The sequence below is a fragment of the Chanodichthys erythropterus genome, chromosome 6 (genome assembly GCF_024489055.1).
Source record: "Chanodichthys erythropterus isolate Z2021 chromosome 6, ASM2448905v1, whole genome shotgun sequence".
Taxonomy (NCBI): domain Eukaryota; kingdom Metazoa; phylum Chordata; class Actinopteri; order Cypriniformes; family Xenocyprididae; genus Chanodichthys; species Chanodichthys erythropterus.
In genome coordinates this window covers 28,400,516-28,422,695 of record NC_090226.1, presented here as the reverse complement: position 1 = coordinate 28,422,695, position 22,180 = coordinate 28,400,516, and the positions used below count along the sequence as shown (strand labels likewise).

The window sequence follows — 22,180 nt, the reverse complement described above, 5'->3', positions numbered from 1 at the left end:
CACTCAAGGCGCTTCTTCCCTCGATGTCTGGCAAGGGAAGATATTGCCTGTGATGTTGACGAGGCGTTGTGGCCAGACCCGGCTGTGCGGCAAGATGCTGCCTAATTATTTTTCTTGCCTTTTTTTTTGTTGTTTTTTTTTACTGTAATATATTTTTTTTCAGAAATTTTCTTTTTCAGTTTACTTTTTTTGTAAGAATATTTTTGTTCAGTCCCATGTAAATATATCTGCTGTGCTTATGTTGTACTGACTTGTTTACTGTAGTGAAGGAAAAAAAATAAAAATGTTGCAACAGCATGTGTGTGTATCTGCAAATATTTCTGTGCATGTGAACAATCTGATACATATTTTAGTATTATGGCAAAGCATACTAAAGATGGGGGTGCTTTTCATTATGCCCAACAGTGTGTAGGTGGTTAGGCAAAAATCTGGTAATATGAATGAAGTGTGTGCCATTTCATGCAAAAGTTTGATTTTGATAATGCTCTGTGTAGTTTCGGTTGCAGTGCTTCATTTTGCAGGATATATGAGGTATTTTGCAGTTTGGGTGTGTGGTTTTGTGAATTGTGTTAAGTGTTTTGATAAAACCAGACTAGTTTGAAAAATTGTGTGTTAGCAATTGGAAAAAAATGTAAAAAACCCTTTAAAAACTTAATATATGGCTTTAAAAAAAAAAAATGTTTGAGTACATTTTTAATACGTTCATCTGGACTGATACATTTTTTTTTTATCTGAACAGCTTTACCATATGTTATTGAAGGGATGCATGGAGCACATAAAATATAAACAAAAGCTCAAATGCACTTGCATGATGTGCGGAACCATTGTGTTTCTTTCTTAATTCATGCAAGCACTTTTGATCTTCTGTTTACCATATTTTATGGGCTTAAACATAATTCATGATGCCATCAATGAAATGCAGCTCCCCGACACCAGCAGCTCTCATGCAGCCCAACATAAGGCCACCACCATGTTTCACTGTAGGCACCATGCAGTTTTCTTTGTATTCCTCACCTTTGCGACGCCATACAGTTTTGAAGCCATCAGTTCCAAAAACATTTATCTTGGTCCATCACTCCAGAGTATAGAGTCCCAGTAGTCTTCATCTTTGGGCCCTGGCAAACTCTAGGTGGGCTTTTTTTGTGCCTGGGCTTTAGGAGAGGCTTCTTTGGACTGTCATCTGTCCAGGGCACTGCATGTTCCACCTGTGGCTTGAGATGCTTGGATAGGCTCTAGCAACCCCAGTGACCCTACAGAGGATAAATGGTTTGGAGAGTGGATGTATGGATGATGTCATCATCATAGAGGATCATGTGGTTCTTCCCACAAAAGATATTAGGTGTGTTCGACTTGAAGCGGCACTGTGCATACACACCAAACGGCTCTGTATGCTTTTGAATGCTTGTCGCACCGATCGGTTTCCGCAGTGCTGCTTCAAGTCAAATGCCTATTTAAAAAGTGTGCGGGGGTGGGGTGTATTATCATATATTACTGTGTATTATTATTTACTTAGATACTCTTTTTACAATTATAGAATCTAAGGCTAACAAATGAAGAAGATGTTTAATTTCAATGAGATTACTATGGAGCATAGTCAACCATTCACATACTGACAAACTGAAGCAAGGACTGTCATGAGACTAATGCCATAATCGAAAGGAACAGTAACAGTGTAATGTGTTAAAAGTCATAAATTAATAAAATATGATTTTACTTTGATCTAAAATATTGCTTGTGTAAAGTAAAGCTTGCAAGTCACAATGTCTGATTAGTGAGCCAAATTGAATCTATTTTTTTTTTTTTTTTTTAAGAATCAGAGTCAGGGTTTTTAATTGATTCAGTCAAAAAATAAAGTGATTCACATCGGTCTGAATAATTCATTATCAAATGTGAAAATCATCTTTAAAAATCTTTATCCACTAAATCACAAGTGATTGGAATTGTCAAAGGAACTCATTGTTCAAAAAGTGTGGTAACCCTAAAAAAAAAAAAAATACTAATAAAAAAATATTTAACACAGAGACAAATCTTGGCATGACATTTTCATGTTGGCTCCCCAAAAATAATAGGTGTCTTCAATTGCAATATTTAACAAAAATTGTTTATTCACAAGTGCACAAGTCAAGTTACACCATTGTTGCATTTAAAAAACAAAAAAACCTTAAGAGCAAATGAGAAAACATGCACCAAAATGTGAACAGAAAATAAAAACAATTTGGAGAAAATGGAAGAGCATCTTTACATCAACTTGTCCAAATTAAAATCTTCGGATATCCAGGACGTCCATTTCAAATTAAACTCACTCTTTTTGGCTGACGATCAAACTGAGAAAGTAGATGACAAAAAGTATCAGAAATTCTGCACAAATTCACATGACAAAAGGTTCTGTTTTATTTTTTCCCCCCAGTGGCCAAAAGAGCTCAACACACTGCAACTGAAGAAAACACATGCAAAAAAAAATAATAAATAAAAATAAATAAAAAACACCAGCAAAAGAAGAAAACATCTTCATCAGTTTGACAACATGTGCTGAAAATACTCACAAAGCAACCAAATACAGAAACACACTGCAAATACAACACAACCAAATTCAGAAATTAGCACAGACCACAAATGTTGTCCATGAAATGTTGTGTGGCACATTTCTGTATTTGGTGTGTCGTGAATATATGCAGTGCATTTCTGTATTTGCTTGAGTTGTGAGTATTTTCATGAAGATTAAGTTCTTAATTTGCTGGTGTTTTATCTATTTGCATGTGTTTTTCTTTAGTTGCAGCATGTTGAGTTCTCTCGGCCACGGTACTTTTACAATAAACTCAAGTGCAAAAAAGTTGAACAGTTTGATACATGAACTGAGGCTTGTAAATAAATCTCTAAAAAGAAAATTATGATGTTAATGAATGAACACCAAGAGACCTGAAGAGGTGCTCTTGTGCCTAAAGTGGGTAAAACTCATACTAACATACGAGGGAAGGATCTTTTTTATAATTAGTTTTGGTTTTTGACACCTTGTGGTTTTCCAGGCTTTTTGTCTTGTTGCTGTCCACGGCCAGTTCCCGTCATGCCTCTGCCACGGCCACCAAAAATACCTAGAAAGACAAAAAAAGTCTGTCAACTGTATGTTTTAGAGATGCAGATCAGCTCTGGTGTCACCTGAATCCGCTGTTATAATTCAATCATCCGCCTGCAACCCACCTAAACCTGTGAATTTCTCCGATACCTGCACCTGACCCCAACTCGATGGTCACATTACAAATATTCTAATTCTCAGTGTTAAGGGTGATATGGTATCATATTACACTGAAGTAGGCTGCTTTTAAATTAACATTTATTAAAAATAAAAGTTCTTCGGCAACATTTCCTTAATAGCCTAAAAACACTCAAAACACCAACTTCTTCACTCAAATGAAAAGGATTTTAGTCTAAATAACAGACTAGTAGGATTGTGAAATGAATCGATATGATTATGATCTTGATAAAATGAAGCAAGCACGTATTTACGTTGGGATCTTTACTTTAAATGCTGATCATGTTAATTGCAAATATTGCTAAAGCAGAGGTTATTGTTGACTGTAGAGTTTAATTTCCTATCAGAGATCGAATGCATCATAAATGTATCATATGGTGCTTGTTGTATTGTATTTTAAAACACAATCACAATGTTTGCAATTAACATTATCACCATTTAAAGTAAAATGCTCCTAAGCGTAACTACAGTGCATACGGATGTGCCAGTCAATGTGACTAATCCCTAATTGCCCATTAGTTTTTTTTTAAGTGGATATTAGTACACAAGTAAAGTACAAGTTTGTTTACAGAAGAAACAATTGGCTAGCAGGCAAATGTTACATCGCAACCATGGACACATTTGGATTCATGCAGAATGAGAAAGGTATGTGAGCCCATAAATTTAAATGAAGTCATACACAGCTTTGTGCTCTGTTTTGGGGGGTTGATCACTCGAAATTACAAATATTTTGGAATATTTCATGATGTATTCCACTGGATATGTATTCTCTTGTTTCTTTTCCCAAATCCTCACGTCTCACCCTCTATTTTTGCTTTTGCTGTAGTAAAAATGTTGTAGTCTATACACCTTTTTACTTGCCAAAACAACAGACAGCATTGTTAGCCTACATAACCTAATTATTTATATGGGGAAATAGGCCTATATTTAAACTTGACTTAGTTACCAAATTTCTATTGCTTTCCATGTTCAAGAATTTTGTTTCGTTTCTATTTTTAATGCATTTACCTCTGCCGGCTCCACCACCTCTTCCAGGTCCACCTCCTCTGCCTTTTCCCTGTGGCTTGTTCTGCTGCATACCTCCCCGGCCACGTCCCTTTGATAGTACTTCCTCTTTCACCATATCTATGATCTCATCAGGGATTCGCAAGTACTTAATGGTGCTTCCTCTGATGTAGCATTCCGGCATCCTCCAAAATTTATCTCCATCCTGCAAATCAGAGCAAACCTTTACATTTCAGCAGACAGACAACTAACATACTCGCTCAATCATGTTTATGCAATTAATAATATTCCAAAGAACCCTTTGTCTCGAGGAATGAGGTTTTATTTACCCGTGAGGTGCAGATTACTTCTCTCAAGTTGATGTTCATCCAGTTGTCACAGCTGACCAGATGACCATTGTACGTCTCACCATTCTTTAACTCCACCAGCTGCAAACAAAATTTAAAAACAGCTAAACATATTAATTGGCATTTCTTTTTATTTGCTATGTTGGGTTTAATTTTTTTCTTATAAAATAGTAATGTGCTGGTAGATCATTATTTTCAATGCTTTATGGGAGTGGATGTCTGACCAATGCAGCGCTAGAATTTCCATTCCCATGGTAACAGTGACTGTTCTGATTGGTGGTTGGCTTTTCAGGAATATGGGTAGTTTTGTTTGTGTTTCACTGTGAATTCAGCAAGTACACTTCATCTTGTTGAAATCACATTTACAGTTTATGACTTTCTACAGAAGTTAAATAATTATAAAAGTACATATCTTGAAAGTTGTCCATACAAAGTTGTCAATTTCACACATACACACTGCACAGCATAAATGAGTACACCCCCTCTGAGCAAATACAAAAGATGTATTTTCTTTATGATCACTAATACAATTCATGGAAAACTAAAATGTATTAAACATATACATAATAAAAACCGAGAAATACATATCATTAATAGCCATAAAATAAGTAAATTAGCCAATTTTTCTCGGCTCGGAGTGTACAAGTTCAAGACAAATTGTCACATCTGTCCTGTTTAACTCCTGGATGATGAGCTCCTTAAATGCCCTGGGGCCGTATTCACAAAATATTATCTTACCACTAAAGAGTTCTCCTAAATAGCAGTAAAAGTTCTTAGCTAAGAGTTTTCTCTTAAAACCTATTCACAAAGCTGCTGAGACAAACTTTTACTAAGGAATAGAGAGAAGTCTTAAGCTAAGAGTAAGAGCGGGGTTGAGCTCGTTGCTATGGAGTATACACGCAGTGATTGGCTAATGGGGGAGTAGTTATGAGAATGAGGTAGAATGAGGTGTCACTTTCCATATAAAAATAAAGGTTTTAAAATACAAATGTTACCCTATTCATAAATTTTTTTAATAAAAATGTTGCCATATTCAAATAACGGTTTTAGAATGCAGGCTAAGTGTCACTAATTAAACTAGTATACACAGTTAATTGTCCGCCTCTTGGATGTCTGCATCTCAAGAGAATGCAGAATTCAAGCAACAAATTATGTTTGGGAGAAACACATTCAAATGGTCTTTCTAATCAGCTCGAGAGGAGGAATACACAGACGAGAGCTGACTCGCCTACAGTTACTTCGACAGTTTTCTGCATCCCTCCACCATCCCGCTCCTCACTCTCGGCTGGGGATACGAGGAGAACTTTGGGTTAAATTCCAAGCTCAGAGTCCTCAATTGGACAGCACACCAAATACGTTTATTTATTTATTTTACTCTATTCAATCATTTGTAAGTGTGAACCATTGCCACAGGTAATTGGACAATATTTATTTATTTGCTAAAGATTTATTTTTGGTGTCTCATCGTAGATTCAAATCCATAAATCAAAATGTATTGCATTTATGAAGTAAAGGTCCAGCACCCAAGGCTCTATCGCTATTCCCTCAATGGTGTTCAGTGTCTTTGGGTGGATTAGGGCTGTTTGTGATTTGGTCTTAGTGACTTAGGAGTCCTCTTGACTACTCCTAACGTTTCACAGACTTAGGAGCTAGTTTTAGTGCTAAAATGCTTTGTGAAATACTCTCAGAGCAAAAAATTAGGACTCCTAAAATTAGGACTGACACGCCAATTATTGTTAAGAGTTTCTCCTTAATCTGTAATTTAGGAGTTACTTTTAGCCTTAAGATGTTTTGTGAATACGGCCCCTGATCTTTGGGAGAATGCATTTCCTCATTGTACTGTGGGAACCAGGCACTTCTCACTGTACTCCTCCTCTAGCAACAACAGAACATTTTGGATGCTGTTAGATCCAAAATTATTGATTTGGTATCATGAGACCAGAAAATTGATTCCTAGAATCTATATTTTGTAAATATGGGCTTTGGAAATGGCTAACTGACTTCCAGTAAGAACAACAACCATGCATGTCATTTCTGCAGGCTGCATCTTACTCTGTGAAATAAACAGTCACTCTTTTCACGCTTTTGCAAGCTCTGAGACACTCACTTGGTATTTTTCCTGCTCTTTGTCTAGCAAAAAAATCCCTCATCACCAAATGAAAGCTTAAAATGAAGGCCTGATTATTTCAGGGGCCTTGTCAAGTCCAAGTCCATTGTTTTTGAATTTGTGTGTTACTTTTACTATATTTTCACACTTAAAACAATGATTTGGTAATCCTCTTGTACCACTGTCCTCTTTTGTGCTAAGAAATAAGTCTCCTGACTCTCCCAAGTGATTCCATTGTTGTCAGCATTAAGATAATGATTCAAAGGACTGTATAACACTTTTAATTGTCAATAAATTACTTTGCTTTAAATGTTTTGGTTCAACATACTTACCTGTTGATCAAACACTGCCTTAAACTTACTTTTTTATTTATCTATCAACTTTTAGGAGGGTGTACTCATTTTTGCTACACAACATTTTATCACCTTGATAAGAAAATCTTATTTTCCTGAATAATTTTGACATGCTTCTTTAGTAATTTATTAAGCAGATTTGCTGGAACATTATATCTCTAAAGAATCCTAACAAGTCTAAGTAATTGAGTAATTATATATATATATATAGTTGTGGCCACAATTATTAGCCCCCTTCATAAATATGATCAAAGATGACTCTTAAAATAAATCTGCATTGTTTATCCTTTTGATCTTTAATTCATAAAATGAGCAAAAATCTAACCTTTCATTGAAGGAAAATAATCGAAAGTGGGGGAAAAATAACATTAAGAAATACATGTTTTTCTCCAAAACACATTGCCCACAATTATTAGCACCCCTAGATTTTTTTATGAGTAAAATATCTCTGAAGTGTATTACCATTCCTATTTAATTTTTTTTAGCTCACCGGGGTGATCATGAACATGAAATTGTCCAGCCATGACTTCCTGTTCCACAGGAATATAAACATGACGAGACACAAAGGCCAAATTCCCTTAATCATTCATCACAATGAGTAAAACCAAAGAATATAGTTCTGATGTGCAGGAAAAGATTGTTGAGCTTCACAAAATAGAAAGTGGCTGTAAGAAAATAGCTAAAACATTGAAAATCCCCATTTCCACTATCAGGGCAATAATTCAGAAGTTCCAATCAACTAAACATGTTACAAATTTGACTGAAAGAGGACGTGTCTAAATCATCCTAATGCGCAGTGAGGAGGATTTATTAAGTGGCCAAAGACTCTCCAAGGATCACAGCTGGAGAATTGCAGAGATTACTTGAGTCTTGAATCTCAGAAAGCCTAAAAAAAATTATCAAAAGCACCTACGTCCCCACAAGTTGTTCGGGGGGGTTTCAAGAAAAATCCTCTGCTCTTATCCAGAAACAATCTCCAGTATATTCAGTTGTCAGACAAGACTGGAACTTCAAACGGGACGAGCTTCTATGGTCAGATGAAACTAAAACAAGAGCTTCTTGGCAGCAAACCCACCAGATGGTTTTGGTGCACACATGGATAAAAAGTACCCCATGCCCACGGTTAAATATACTGTTGGATCTTTAATGTTGTGGGCCTATTTTTATGCTGGAGGTCCTGGACATCTTGTTCAGATATATCGTATCATGGATTCTATCAAATACCAACAGATAAAAAAAAGAAAATCAAAACTTGACCACTTCTGCTAGAAATCTTATAATGGGCTGTGGTTGGATCATCCGTCGGGACAATGATCCAAAACAAACATCAAAACCAGCACAAAAATATGTCACTGAGCACAAAATGAATCTTCTGACATGGCCATCTCAGTCCCCTGACCTGAACCCTAAAGAGAATGAGTGGAGTGAACTGAAGAGAAGAAGCACCAACATGGAGCTGGGAATCTGAAAGATCTGGAGAGATTCTGCATGAAGGAATGGTCTCTGATCTCTTGTCAGGTGTTCTCCAAACTCATCAGGCATTATAGAAGAAGACTCAGAGCTGTTCTCTTGGCAAAAGGAGGTTGCAAAAAGTATTGAATAAAAGGGTGCTAATAATTATGAAATAAATGTTTTTCTCCAAAACGTGTTGCCCACAATGTTATTTCCCCCCACTTTCAATTCTTTTCTTTCAATGAAAGGTTAGATTGTTGCTAATTTTATAAAATAAAGATCAAAAGGATAAACAATGCAGATTTATTTTTAGAGTCATCTTTGATCATATTTATGAAAGGGGGCTAGTAATTCTGGCCACATATATATATGGTTCTATATCTAAAACTATATATTTTTTGTTTTCTAAATATAAAGTCCCAAAATGTACACAACATTAAAAAAGCACAATGTAAATAAGTTGTCACAGAATAAGAATATGTTAACTCAATTTTGACAAAAATGTCAAATAGAACCTTATTATTCCAAGGTAAATTAATGAGATATTTACCTCTGTACAGAATGATAACTATATACACACAAGCACTATGGTATTGCTACTGTACTATATTCCAAAACAGCAAAGACCATGGCACATATTACTCAAGGACATGACTATAACAAAGCTGCACAAAATGGGCAGGTTCAACTGTGAGCATGTAGCGCGAGTTGCCTTGTACTTACCATTGGGTGGTTCTGTGCGGTCTTCAGTAAAGATAACGGGAGCTAAGAGAGAAGACATCAACAGGGCCAGAAAAGGTGGTGAATCTGACAAAATTATACACTAAAAGCACATGAAAACTCTTGTATGTGCTCTGAAAGGAAATTTGTTTCTCAAAACTGTACAGAAATTTCACTTACAAAGGGTTAGACAATTATAAATATAGAGCTGAGCAATTAGACTAGATTAATTTTTTACAAGTTTTCCATGATATTTCATTTGATTTTAGACAATTTTCTTTTGTCAATTCCAAAATCTGACAGCACTTACAAAAATCAACCACGGTTTCACTACAAAAACAAACAATATTTTTTTTTATTATTGTCGTTAAACTATGGTAACCACAAATTTAACCCTGGATTTGCTACACTAACCATAGTTTAACCATGGTATTTGTAGTAAACGTGGTTATACAAATATCAATCATCCACCAAAGAAAAAATGCAATAAATAAAACTTACAACACCTTTACTATAATAAACCATGGTTAACTTTCATAAGGCAGTGGACAATGCACCATTCATCTTTTAAGATTTTTAGTAATGTGAGTATATAGCGTAAAAAGGTGCATATAAGTGTTCTAGCCTGTTCAGATCAGAAATTATGTGCGTCTCTTTGGCTGACACTGAATTGTATTTTGTCTGTAGGTTTGTTCTGTTGACCACTGAAGTGCATCCCATGTGTCTGTAGCACTGCTCTATAGCATATAGATCAGTGGGGTCTGTAGCGGTTTGTAACGGATATCAAGTAACTAAGTTAAGTAATTTGCTAATTAAAACACAGTCCGATGTCTATGCGCAAACCTAGAACATATTCGTTTATACGAAACTACAGTAGGCGCTCGAGAATGTAGACTGAGCTACAACTTCTCCACCAAACACAGGAACTGAGCTTCAGTTTGACTAGACTGCAAGTTCATAGACGCTCGCTTACCATGTCAGCTGAACGACTGATCAGTCTTTATAATCTTTAGTAAAGTTTATTCAGCCGAGGTCTTAAATCACGAACGTTTATGAGGAATCTTCGCAACACAAGGTGGTCTGCGAACCATTTACTGTTGTACTTCCAGGTGAAAGCGGAAGTTGTCAAAATAAAAGCCTCCATATTTAATATCAGTGCCGTTTCTGTATCTTTTACAACACACTATGTATTTATTTAGGAACAAACTCAACATAGTTCAGAAAATGCTGTTTATTTTGAAACATTAATCAGATATTTTATACATTGGTTTATGCTATATACACATACGTAAATGTACAATATCAAGAACACTTTACGCATCTACTGCTGTAGTTTTTGCCTTCCGTTTTTTCTTTTCCTTTTTGTTCTGGAGGCTTTCTGGATTTTTTCCTTTCAGTTTATTCTTGTTTTTGCTGATTTTGTCAAGTTCATTTCTCCTTTTCTCTTCCAAATCTGGATCCTGTAAAAAATGAAAAAAATAAAGCATAGTTAATATCTGAAAAAAGTGAGGGGAAAAAAAAATAAATAAATAAAACACAATCACAAGTACTTTATGTCATCAAATCTAGACATAAAAGCTACTTTTTCATGCATTTAGAATAAACTACTCACTTTTCCCTCCAGAATCATCTGCTTCCTTTTGTTTATCTTCTTTTTCTCATCAAAATCAGTGGACTCTAGTCTCTATAATGTAATTAGCAATTGTAAGATTTTGATTGCGTGTTTTATATATAAATGTATATTGAAAAAGTCTTCTCTCACAATTTCACACTGTCGTCTTGTTACGTTGACTTGGGTGAGGATCTTTAACACCTCTTTCTCTTCAAGAGGAAACTCCTTCAGTTTCACCTCTAAACACACAAAACAGTGATCATAAACATACTCTAACAACATGTAATTTAATATAAAGTCCATTTACAATGCATATATCCCACTAGACCATTTTGATTCAAGAGTAAAGTGCTCTCTGAAATGAGAAAGGCAGTTTTAGTTGTGAACTTACGGATCTGCTCCTCGATAGCATTGATGAGGTGGATGTCATACTGTGTGACTAGAGTGATTGACACACCATTTCGGCCTGGACAACAGGAAGAGGATATTATAAAACAGATGGTCCAGTCCTGAATTTGGATTTGTGTTACAGCAATCCAATTACAAACTACTCCTGCTGTATTAAAATATGCTGTTTACAAAGTGGTTTTTGCAATGGTTCAGCATTTTATCCAATCACAGACATTTTAATAACTATGCAGACCTAAATTTAAACAAGTGTACAGCGATCATATCAGATTATGGGGAACAATTCTCACTTTTAACTAGATGCTTATTAGCTTGCATATTGGCTGTTTATCAGTACTTATAAAGCAAATATTAGTGTCTTAATCTGCAAGCCTTTATTCTACATCCCTTAATCCTACCCAATATGAAATGAACTTAACCACTACAACAACTACCTTACTAACTATTAATAAACAGCGAATAAAGGAGTTTGAGGCAAAAGTCACAGTTATTAGTGAATGTGTTACCCAGATGTTATGGCACGTCAGAGATTATATCTTTTTAGCACAGTGGTTTTTCAACTGGTGGGTCACACTCACAACCCAGAAACGGGCCACAGATCTTTCTGACAGTGGGGGTTGTCTTAAAGCGTTAGTTCACCCAAAAATGAAAATAATGTAATTTATTACTCACCCTCATGTCATTCCACACCCATAAGACCTTCGTTCATCTTCAGAACACAAATTAAGATATTGTTGATTAAATCTGATGGCTCAGTGAGGCCTGCATTGAGAGCAAAGCCATTCAAACTCTCAAGGTCCATTAAGCTACTAAAGACATATTTAAATCAGTTCATGTGAGTACAGTGGTTCTACCTTAATATTATAAAAGGGACAAGAATACTTTTTATGTGCCGAAAAAAAAAAAAAAAAAAAAAAAACTTAACATCTATATGGCCCGATTTCAAAACGCTGCTTCATGAAGGTTCTGAGCGTCATGAATCTTTTGTTTTGAATCAGTAATTCGGATCTCCTATCAAATGGCTAAACTGCTGAAATCATGTGACTTTGGCGCTCTGATTCACTGATTCGATTCGTAAAGCTCTGACACAGTGTTTTGAAATCGGCCCATCACTAAGTCTTTATTTTGTGCACAAAAAGTATTCTCGTCGCTTTATAATATTAATATTGAACCACTGTACTCACATGAACCGATTTAAATATGTTTTTAGTACATTAATGGATCGTGAGAGTTTGAATGGTTTTGCTCTCAATGCAGGCCTCACTGAGCAATCAGATTTCATCAAAAATATCTTAATTTGTGTTTTGAAGATAAACAAAGGTCTTACGGGTGTGGAACGGTATGAGGGTGAGTAATAAATGACATTATTTTCATTTTTGGGTGAACGAACCCTTTAAAGCAAATAATGAAATCCAACTTACTATATATTCAAGCACAGTTAGAACACTAGAAAAACATACCAGCTTTTTAAATTTGAGTATAAAACACTTTCCAAATGTTTTGCTGCTGACGTCAAAAGTCAAGCGTCCAATTAAACAAATTGAACAAATTCATCTGTCACTAGGTATTATGGCTAACACTAATACAAGATCTGAGTGCGTGTTTGTAAAATCTCTGCTGTTATTATGCATATATAAAATTGTCGCTTTTTGTCATGCCATGTTAATAACTTGGTTTGGAAGTTCATGGTAATACATTAATATACAGGGGTTAGACAATGAAACCGAAACACCTGGTTTTAGATCACAATAATTTATTAATATGGTGCAAGGCCTACTTTTGCAACCAATACAGCATCAATCCATTTTGGGAATGACAGATACCTTCATAAGTCCTTCACAGTGGCTAGAGGGATTTTGAGTCATTCCTCTTCCAGAACAGTTGCCAGGTCACTACATGATGCTGGTGGAGGAAAAAGTTTTCTGACATGCTCCTCCAAACGCCCCCAAATTGGTTAAAACCTACAATGTTTGAACCATTAAGTGCACATAGTCCTCCAGAATGGTTTGGTAGTCCTTGGCAGTGATGCGCCCTTAAGCACAGAAGGGAATGCCAAGATGTTGCAGCCCAAAGTATCTGTGATCCACCGCCGTGCTTCACTCTGGGCATGTAACAGTCCAGGTGTTAAGCCTCTTCTTGACACCGTAACTCCCACAGTGAAGGTGGACTCATTAGAGAACAATACGTTTCACACTGTCCACAGCCCAAGATTTGCACTGTTGGGACCTTTGGGATTTGGGAAATATTGACTCTGGAGCTCCCAACTAACAGTTTTGGTAGAGACAAGATTGTCGAGGTGCGCATTTAATTCTGCAGTGAGTTGGGCAGCTGTGTTTTTATGATTTTTTGGTGGATACAGCCCAGGTTAGTATCTAGATATCCCTTTCAGACAGCTTCCTCTTGCATCGACAGTTACTCCTGTTGGATATGGTTTGTCCTACATTGTGGTATGTAGGGCTGCACGATTTATCGTGATAAAAATCACACACGATATGGCAAAGGCTGTGATAATTTAATGCGTGGCTTGTCAGAGCTGTACGGCTCTGATCAGTAGTAAATGCTTCTCCATCTGAAAGCCAGAGGGCGCTCTTGCACAGAAACTTAAAATATGCCCTGAAGCAGAAGAAGATAATGCACATCATATCACATCAAGTGTCTGAAAAAAAGTTTGACACGTGTTGCTTTTTCAAATGTACATTATAAGCGACTCAAACTCAGTGCTTTCAGATGGATTAGCATTTGGAGCAATACTTCATTGACAAGCTGCGCATAAAAAAAAAAAAAAAAAAAAAACACAATCGCAGCCTTTGCAATTTCATAATTGCACTAAGAATCGTGTTTAAGTGATAATCGCGTTCAAGTTCAATGTTGTTTTTCGTATCGTGCGATATATCGTGCAGCCCTAGTGGTATGCCAACAGTACCCTGGATACAAAAGCTCTCGATACACCACAAAGACTTGCTGTCCTGGTCACAGATGAACCAGCCAACAATTTGTCCTCTCTGATATGTCTCCCATTATTTTGTGTGGATTGCAATATTTTCAACCTACACACTCTGCTTTTACTGATGGAACGTAAAATCTGTGAAGATTGGCCACCAGGCAGTGCATAAATAAGCGCAAAACCTCCAATACTATATTGGCCAGTGTTTCAGTTTCATTGTCTAACCCCTGTATTTCAGGTTTGATTTTAAGGTAATTTTTGCTACTTCTGTACAGTGTTGCCAATTTAGGGATTTTGTGACTAGATTTAGTGACTTCACCTCCCCTTTTGAGACTTTTTTCAAAAGTTTAGGGACAAATCTAGCAACTTCTTGGATAAACCTTATCTAGATTCTTATTTCGCCCACTGATCTATATTCATATTTATATAGATCAATGAATTTGCCATTATGATGTCATCTAATGATAGCAGTTTAAGCTACTTTCAATTGAAAGCAGTTGGCAACAGTGCTTCTATATGATTCTTTTATAGAAAATGTTTAATTATATTGTATATTTTAATGCTGGTATGATATTTAAAATGATTTTAGTCTTTAATGTTTTATAGGTTTAATATATTTTACAGAAACACAGTATAGAGTTTGAATATTAGCCCTAACATTAATTAGGGGTACTAGGTTAATATTTAACCCTTATTGGTTAAACCAGAGAAAAATAACAGTGGCTAATTTACAAGATGGCAAAACTTTAACTGAATTGACATTCAATTGTGTTAACAGAGCTCTAAACTCACCAGCTCGAGCAGTTCGTCCCACTCTGTGGATGTAGATTTTTGGTAAACCTGGTGTGTTGTGATTAATAACAACTTGCACTGTAGGAATATCTAAACCCCTTCAGATAAGAACAGAAGAAACACATAAAAACACAAGAAAGCTGAATAAATTAGAAAATGCCAAAGAGCTTACGAGCATTGGTGAGGTGTGCCGAGAAATGTTTGCTCTGTACCTGGAGGCAACATCTGTGGCTATGAGAATTTTAAAGACGTTGGACTTGAACTTTGCAAGGTTGGCAAAACGCTGTCTCTGAAAGGGGAATAAAATAAAAACCATTAGTAGACATTAGGCACTGAGTGAAAATCAATTTTAACTACATAACGTGTGACTTACCTGCTTCATCATTGAGTGCAGAGAGATGGTTGGGAAATTGAATTCACGCAGCATCATTGTGAGTATCTGGCAGTTCCTGGAACATTTACACCACAATATCACAAAACAATATCATCATCATCAAATCATTCTTCTTATTATAATCATTATTATTATTATCATTATTATTAAATAAATAGATTTTAACATTTGCTTTTGAAAATGTGAGGGGTGCTTGCCTGTGCAAACTTGCTAACATAATACTAGGGCAATCTGGGCAATTGCTAGAATTTTTCTAGGAGGTTATTTGGGTGTTCGTGTGGTTTATTAGTAGCCCAATTAAAAAGAGCACCCTAGACATGACTCAGTTTCCTCCATAAGGCAAGTCTACGGGATTTGTCCACCAGGTAAAACGTTAAGTACAATTGCTTAGAAAAGCTCCTCAACAAGATGCCCATTTTGAAGCATCGTTCATGCCCACTAAAAATGCAGTCTGGTTATGACTGTAAGTTGAATACTTACAGTAGGAATTTGTCTTAATTCAGGTCACCTTTATTTATATGACGCTATATACAATACAGATTGTTTCAAAGCTGCTTTACAGTGATAGCAGGAAAATAATCATTCAATGATGCAAATAGAATTCAATTGCGCTGTAAAGCAGCTCTAAAAAAAGAATAGGAAACAGACACTAATCAGTTGAAATCAGTTCAGTATTGATTTGTTTCTGTTCAATAACTGTAAAATCAATTATGAAATAAGTTCAATTCAGCTACAAAGAAGCTCTGCAGAAAACCGTGATGTCATTATCCAACTAAGTTGATCTCTCATCCAATAGTTTCAGTGCAGTCAAATTAGTAATATTGCCGAATATTAAGTTAAATTACTGAACAAGCACCACTGATAAACCCTGTAATATTTTTTTCAGGAACTGAAAACTTACTTGCATGTGTTAGTGAATATTATGATAGACCAATCATCATGTTCATCCTGGAACTTTTGGATAAGATGGACCAAGTAAGCATCTTTGACTTTCTCAGGAGTGAGGATGAATCTCTGATCCAGTTCTTCTACCGTCCGCACCCTGAGAGAGAGAGCCATGTCAAATAAAAATAATATTAGGCCTTTGTCAGAACAGTTTTAAATGTCTAGAATAACCGTTTTCCACCAAAATAGTGTTGGTGTGTGTCTATGAATGTCTCTGAATCAGCCCACATTCCCACGGACTTCAGAACCAAATGATGATGTAACTGCCTACATAAGAGCATAACCTGGCCACAAATGAAGTCTCACTCTTTGTTTTGAAGACATTTTAACATCCCAAGTAACTTTAGCAATTATATTATATTATATTATACACACACACACACACACCCACATACAAACATGACGGTAACAAGTTATTTATTTATTTTTATATTATATTATATTCAGTTCAATTCAATTCAATTCAATTTAAATCAATTCATATACTGCATATGAATTGAATTGAATTGAATATGTATAACAACAGTTCTCTCTGGTTCTTGAATCTGATTGGCTGAGATGCCTTTCCAGCCATGCGATATTCTACCAATATCGCCACGAGAACTGTTTCACCGTTTGAATCATTCTGCTGTCAGCATTCTCACAGCGAGTGTCATGGCGGATGAGCAAATCCACCATGTTTTTACAGATACTACTGTTATTTTGTAACAAAACAGTTTTTTGTTTTTTTTAGGCGAGAATATAGTATAGAATATAGATCTCAGATATGCGATTTATATGTAAACATAGCGCCTATTTGAAAATTTGTTTAGATGCCTTCGGAGATGCGAGCTCTAGGACATCAGCAACCGCGCATGTACCCACAGAGAACAGCTTTATCTCGGCCAGTGCTTCGGGAATTTGCCACTGGCTCTAATGTAGAAAATGTTTAAACATGAGGTATAATTCATTTTGGGTATATCAAGCGGGCAATCTTTGGTCTTATTAATATATTTTTTGTTCCAGAGCCAATAGATTTGGCTTAGGGGCTATATTAAGTTTCATAACTTTATATTTACATTGAAATTAAATCTTGTACTAACTAGAGTGCTGCTTTTTTTTTTTCTTCCTTTTTTCATTTGACTGAGCTGTTTACTTGCGTTTATTTACTATTTTACTTCTTATGAAAGTTACATTAATAGCCTTGGGATAGCGGCAAAGAAATGTCTTTATGAGTGAGTCAGTCAGCCGCAAAGACTTTTAAATTGAAATGGACTGAAACAAGAAAACAAGGACATTGTACATCTTACGAGACGCAACTAACAAATGCATTGAATAGCGCTGCCATGGGAATGTCTTAAATGTTAAAAGGAAAAAGACAAAGATATCACTTTCCTCAGAGGACAATTATAATACTCTTCATATTACAATGAGTTTCAATGAAGCGACTCAACGGTCCTTCATTACTAGTTCTAAAGTGACATTTTAGAATTACTAATGGAGGCTTGGGCTCAACTGTTAAACTGTCAAGTTGAGATTTGAATTTGTGGCATAAAGAAGTAGTTCCTCACAAAAGAGGTTTTTTAAAGACACTTGTTGTGTTATTTATTTACACACTTGTGCTGTCGAACTGTTGAATAAACACAATATAATACATTTGTAGCCATGTATTATGGCTGTATATCAGCATGCTGTGATTGCCCACAGCAGAATCACAGCCATGCTGATATACAGCCATAATAGCATGGATATTTGTGCAATTTTTTTTACGGATTGGACAGTGACGTGACTGCAATATCTTTGCAGCACAGCAAACATAGGAGCAGGATGTCTGTCAACTAAAGTACTTGAAGTGTGCAATAGGAAGCGATCTAGTTGGTCAATGAAGTAAAAAAAAATAAAAAAATCAAGTACTTGACTAGAAGTACAAAACCCTTTAAAAATACTACTTCAGTAAACATATTAAAAACTCCTTTTCCATTTTACTGGAGTAAAGGTCCAAAGGAACTTGACTTTTAAAAGTACTTTAGCATTAAAATAAAAAAGTAATGATAGATGAATATTTATTTTACAGTTTTATAAACTGAGGGTAGGGGGTATAAAGTACTATGTATTTGCAAGTGAGTGTGCAGTTATATCTCCTTCATATAGATTTGTTATCTTTGACCTGCACCTCAGATGTTGTGCGTTTGCGTAAGTGTTTTATTAAGCAAATATCAAAAATATACCATATATTATTTAAAAATTAGGAAAAAATAAATGTGTGTAAATGTCTGTTTTTATATTGTATGTTTATATTTGTCAACACACATCACAAATGTGTTAACATAAAGTATACTAGTAATACTGGTAATGTACTAGTTTTATATCATTTGAAAGTGCTGCGGCAGCAGGGAAGATGCATTGGCGTTCATTTGCATTATTTTAGTTTTTACCTAAAATCTACCCTGTTCAGACAGTAATACACAAATGTGGACATGTCCACATTCAAGAGTTCATATAATGGACTTATATATATATATATAATACAGCTCACCCTTTTACAGCAGATTTAGTTCAGAAGCAACTGAGAGTCATGATCTATAAATGATTTTCATTTGTAAATCCTAAAATTCAGCATTGTTAACTTACTTTCCGCACCATCAGTCACACACACTCCGAGGATCTCCCGTTCTTGGCTTGTTGTGAGTCAGACTTGTGAATTCAATTAAATGTTACCTTGAGACTTGCTCTGACCATATCATTTGAATCAGTGCGTTGTTGACTCGAGAACAGATGCAATTGGATTGGTCCAATTCATGAACGGATGGATCAGTGGTATATGCAAACCGATTTAGCAGGCTAGTTGAGAAGATTCAGCTCGTTCACGAATCGAACACCGCTATCACGTCTTGGAGCGGGTGATGATATTTTTCAAAATAACAGCTTGTTTTTATAAAATGTAGTGGGGTAAAAAAGTACAATATTTTTCTTTGGAATGTAGAAGTAAAATTAAAAGTTTCCCAAAATAAAAGTACAGTAATAAAGTCAAAACACTTTGTTAGTGTCCACCAGCAGGTTTCACTCAAAAATGCAAAGCTGAATTACCAGCACAAAACATTTGTTCTAGGCAGCAATATTAATGTGTGTTCGACTTGAACTGGCGCTGCGAAGTACTGCAAGATCAATTTGAAAGCATACGGAGCCGTCTGCTCTCAAAACACTCTCGCAGTACTTTGACGTCATACACCAATCAGTCTGCGTGGCACTGCTTCAAGTCGAACACACCTATTCTCTCCTTTACATATCTAAACATTCTCCTGACACACTTTTGAGCATGACTTACTCCGATTTGTGCTCCCAAAAGAAAGGCCTGTTCATGGCGATGCTCTGCAGCTGCTGCAGCGTGTCCGTCAGTGTGGCACTGAACAGCAGCGTCTGGCGTTTTGCGGGCACAACACTGAGAATGACCTCTAGATCTTTAGTGAAATCTGTGCAGCCCTGCTCTAAAAGACGGTCAGCTTCATCCAGGATCTGCCGAAAAACAATTCCATGAAAACTGCTTTAAAACAAACTAGCTTTTAAAATTCAGGTAGATAAAACAATCATTAGAAAATACATATATCAGAATCTTACTAGAAATTGGATTCTGTTCAGGTTAATTGTGTCAGAGCTTCGGATGTGATCAGCAAGTCGTCCCGGAGTAGCAACAACAACATGTGGCTTTTTCGACAACTCCAAACCCTGAGTGACCATGTCTAATGGAAGATAAATAAAAAAATGAAGTATGTCCCTTAATGTGTCCTTATTATACTTTTTCTGGGTATTACCGATCATGCAGTGTGTTACAGTTTTTTATAAACATTTTTCACAGTTTTTGCTCTGTAAATAAATGATCCCTAAAGGATGACCAGGTAGAGCTCTGAATATTATCTTACCCATTCCTCCCACAATGATGCAGTCCTTTAAGCCTAGGGGCTTCCCTAATGCTCTGAACTGTTCTGCAATCTGGTAAGCAAGCTCTCTGGACAGAAAACAGACAAAATGCATCCAAAGTTATGTCATTTGTTTGAAATATCTACAGTATTTGTATATAAAGATTTGAATGTGCTGGCTATAAAAATCATAATGTAAAAATTAAACCTGGTGGGTGTTAACACCAAGCAGAAAACACCATAAGGGTCCTCAGATAACTTCTGCAGCACTGGGAGAACAAATGCTGCCGTTTTTCCACTTCCAGTTTTTGCACAGCCCATGCAATCCCGACCTATGTGAAAGACAGAAATCAGATTAAGCAAGTAATAATAATAATAATAATAATAATAATAATCAAAACTTGGTTTTGTTCAATATGACTCCCGATGACAGGCAAAAAAAAAAAAATCCCATTAGTTTTGAGTTTACAGGGTTTAAAAAGAGTTAAAAGCATTCTGCAGTTGTCATCTACAAATGAAAGGGCAGACTGTCTCCGATACATGCAAGCATTTTTTTTTTTTTTTAATGTGTAGTGGTCCATAAAAGCATGAACGTAAATCCCGATGCAGATGCAGCTGATATATCATTCATTCATTCATTCAACTTTTATTTCCAGACTCAAGGTCCATTAGAAAAAGAGACATACAACATACACACAAATTTTTAAAAATACAAAACAGATTACTTGCACTGCTCCACCTTGGTTTTTTCAAGAGAATTCTCACTCATACAATCATTGTAAGCAGTCTGAAGCTTACTTTTTAAAACTTGACCCATAAAGGAGCAGTATAAAGAGAGGTACAAAATGTTCTAAAAAGGTTTATCTTAATCTGATCTGAACACATACAATTTTCTTACCAACACATTAGCTTAGGCATATAACATACGGCGCTGCCTGTACATATCCTCATCATCAAACATTTCATCATTAATGATATGTCCCAAATATTTTATTTTATTGCATATATTTAGTACTTGCCCTGCCAGATAAAAATCTGGAAAATTAAGATCCATATCTCCTTTTGTTCTACACATCATGACAGCACTCATTTTTTGTATTATATTGCACATCATATTTGATCCCATAATCAGAACATATATTTAACAGCTGTTGAAAACCAGCACATATAATATTCATACACATCAGACACATATAATATTCATATATAATTCATTAATGAGATTGACCATAAACATGATCACAATACATGTCATTCTGGTCACAAAAGTCAACAACAGCCAAATACCTCATTGATTTAAAAAAAAAAAAATGTATAAATGTAATATGTAATAATAGAAACATAAAGGCATACAATACAATAACAGTCATGCGTAGTGCGTTTTATTATTTTTATTATAAAGTCTAATCATCATGTAGCTATTGTCAAAAGCAAAAATATCACTTATTTCCTCCACAATTACTTGCTAGTAAAAATATTAAGACAATATTAAACCAAAAATAAACATTTTTTTTTTTATCAAGGTTTTGTTGTTGTTTAGAAAAGGCAAAGTTATTTAGTTCTGCCATCCATTAATACATGTGCATGAGTATTAATACGATAACGTTAAATGTAAAGCTTATTAATGAACCCGATCTAGTCATTTTTTATCCGTTTTACAGTTATTATGTAAATCAAAAATATATATTTACCCTCCAATATGGCAGGAATGCATTTCTCCTGTACAGGGGTCGGTCGGCTGATGCCCATCTGCTTACACTGCTGAATCAACCACTCGTGCAGTCCGAGAGACTCAAAAGTGGCCATTTTCCACTGGGTTATTTAAAAACGAAATGTCCAAAACATAAACTACTCTATTAATGTTGCTTTGAGCGCCTTTAAATACCCTTTAAAAGTTGATAACAGGCTTCCTCGTGCGAATCTGTGATGGCCGCGTGAATTAGACGTCATGTGATGACGTG

The 22,180-nt window shown here is 35.7% G+C and overlaps 2 protein-coding genes across 3 annotated transcripts; both read right to left on the bottom strand.

The window, feature by feature from the left end:
• Positions 1-2,089: 2,089 nt before the first annotated feature.
• On the bottom strand, positions 2,090-10,349 carry lsm4 (LSM4 homolog, U6 small nuclear RNA and mRNA degradation associated). 2 transcript variants are annotated; one of them, XM_067388551.1, is made up of 6 exons: positions 10,205-10,347; positions 9,235-9,276; positions 4,582-4,680; positions 4,256-4,457; positions 3,009-3,089; positions 2,090-2,324 (listed from the first exon to the last, which is right to left on the bottom strand). In XM_067388551.1, exons 1-6 carry the CDS (start codon positions 10,205-10,207, stop codon positions 2,320-2,322), a joined length of 432 nt encoding a protein of 143 aa, XP_067244652.1. In that variant the 5' UTR covers positions 10,208-10,347; the 3' UTR covers positions 2,090-2,319. The 2 variants fall into 2 exon arrangements, with proteins under 2 accessions (XP_067244652.1, XP_067244651.1); XM_067388550.1 differs by lacking the exon at positions 2,090-2,324 and having other exon boundaries at positions 2,974-3,089; positions 10,205-10,349.
• Positions 10,350-10,424: 75 nt separating this feature from the next.
• ddx49 (DEAD (Asp-Glu-Ala-Asp) box polypeptide 49) lies at positions 10,425-22,161 on the bottom strand. The gene is made up of 13 exons (XM_067388549.1): positions 21,911-22,161; positions 20,428-20,551; positions 20,223-20,308; positions 19,921-20,042; positions 19,631-19,818; positions 16,283-16,423; positions 15,361-15,436; positions 15,200-15,276; positions 14,988-15,085; positions 11,235-11,309; positions 10,994-11,082; positions 10,844-10,915; positions 10,425-10,691 (listed from the first exon to the last, which is right to left on the bottom strand). The coding sequence occupies exons 1-13, from the start codon at positions 22,023-22,025 to the stop codon at positions 10,545-10,547; spliced, it is 1,410 nt and encodes a 469-aa protein (XP_067244650.1). The 5' UTR covers positions 22,026-22,161; the 3' UTR covers positions 10,425-10,544.
• Positions 22,162-22,180: the final 19 nt, after the last annotated feature.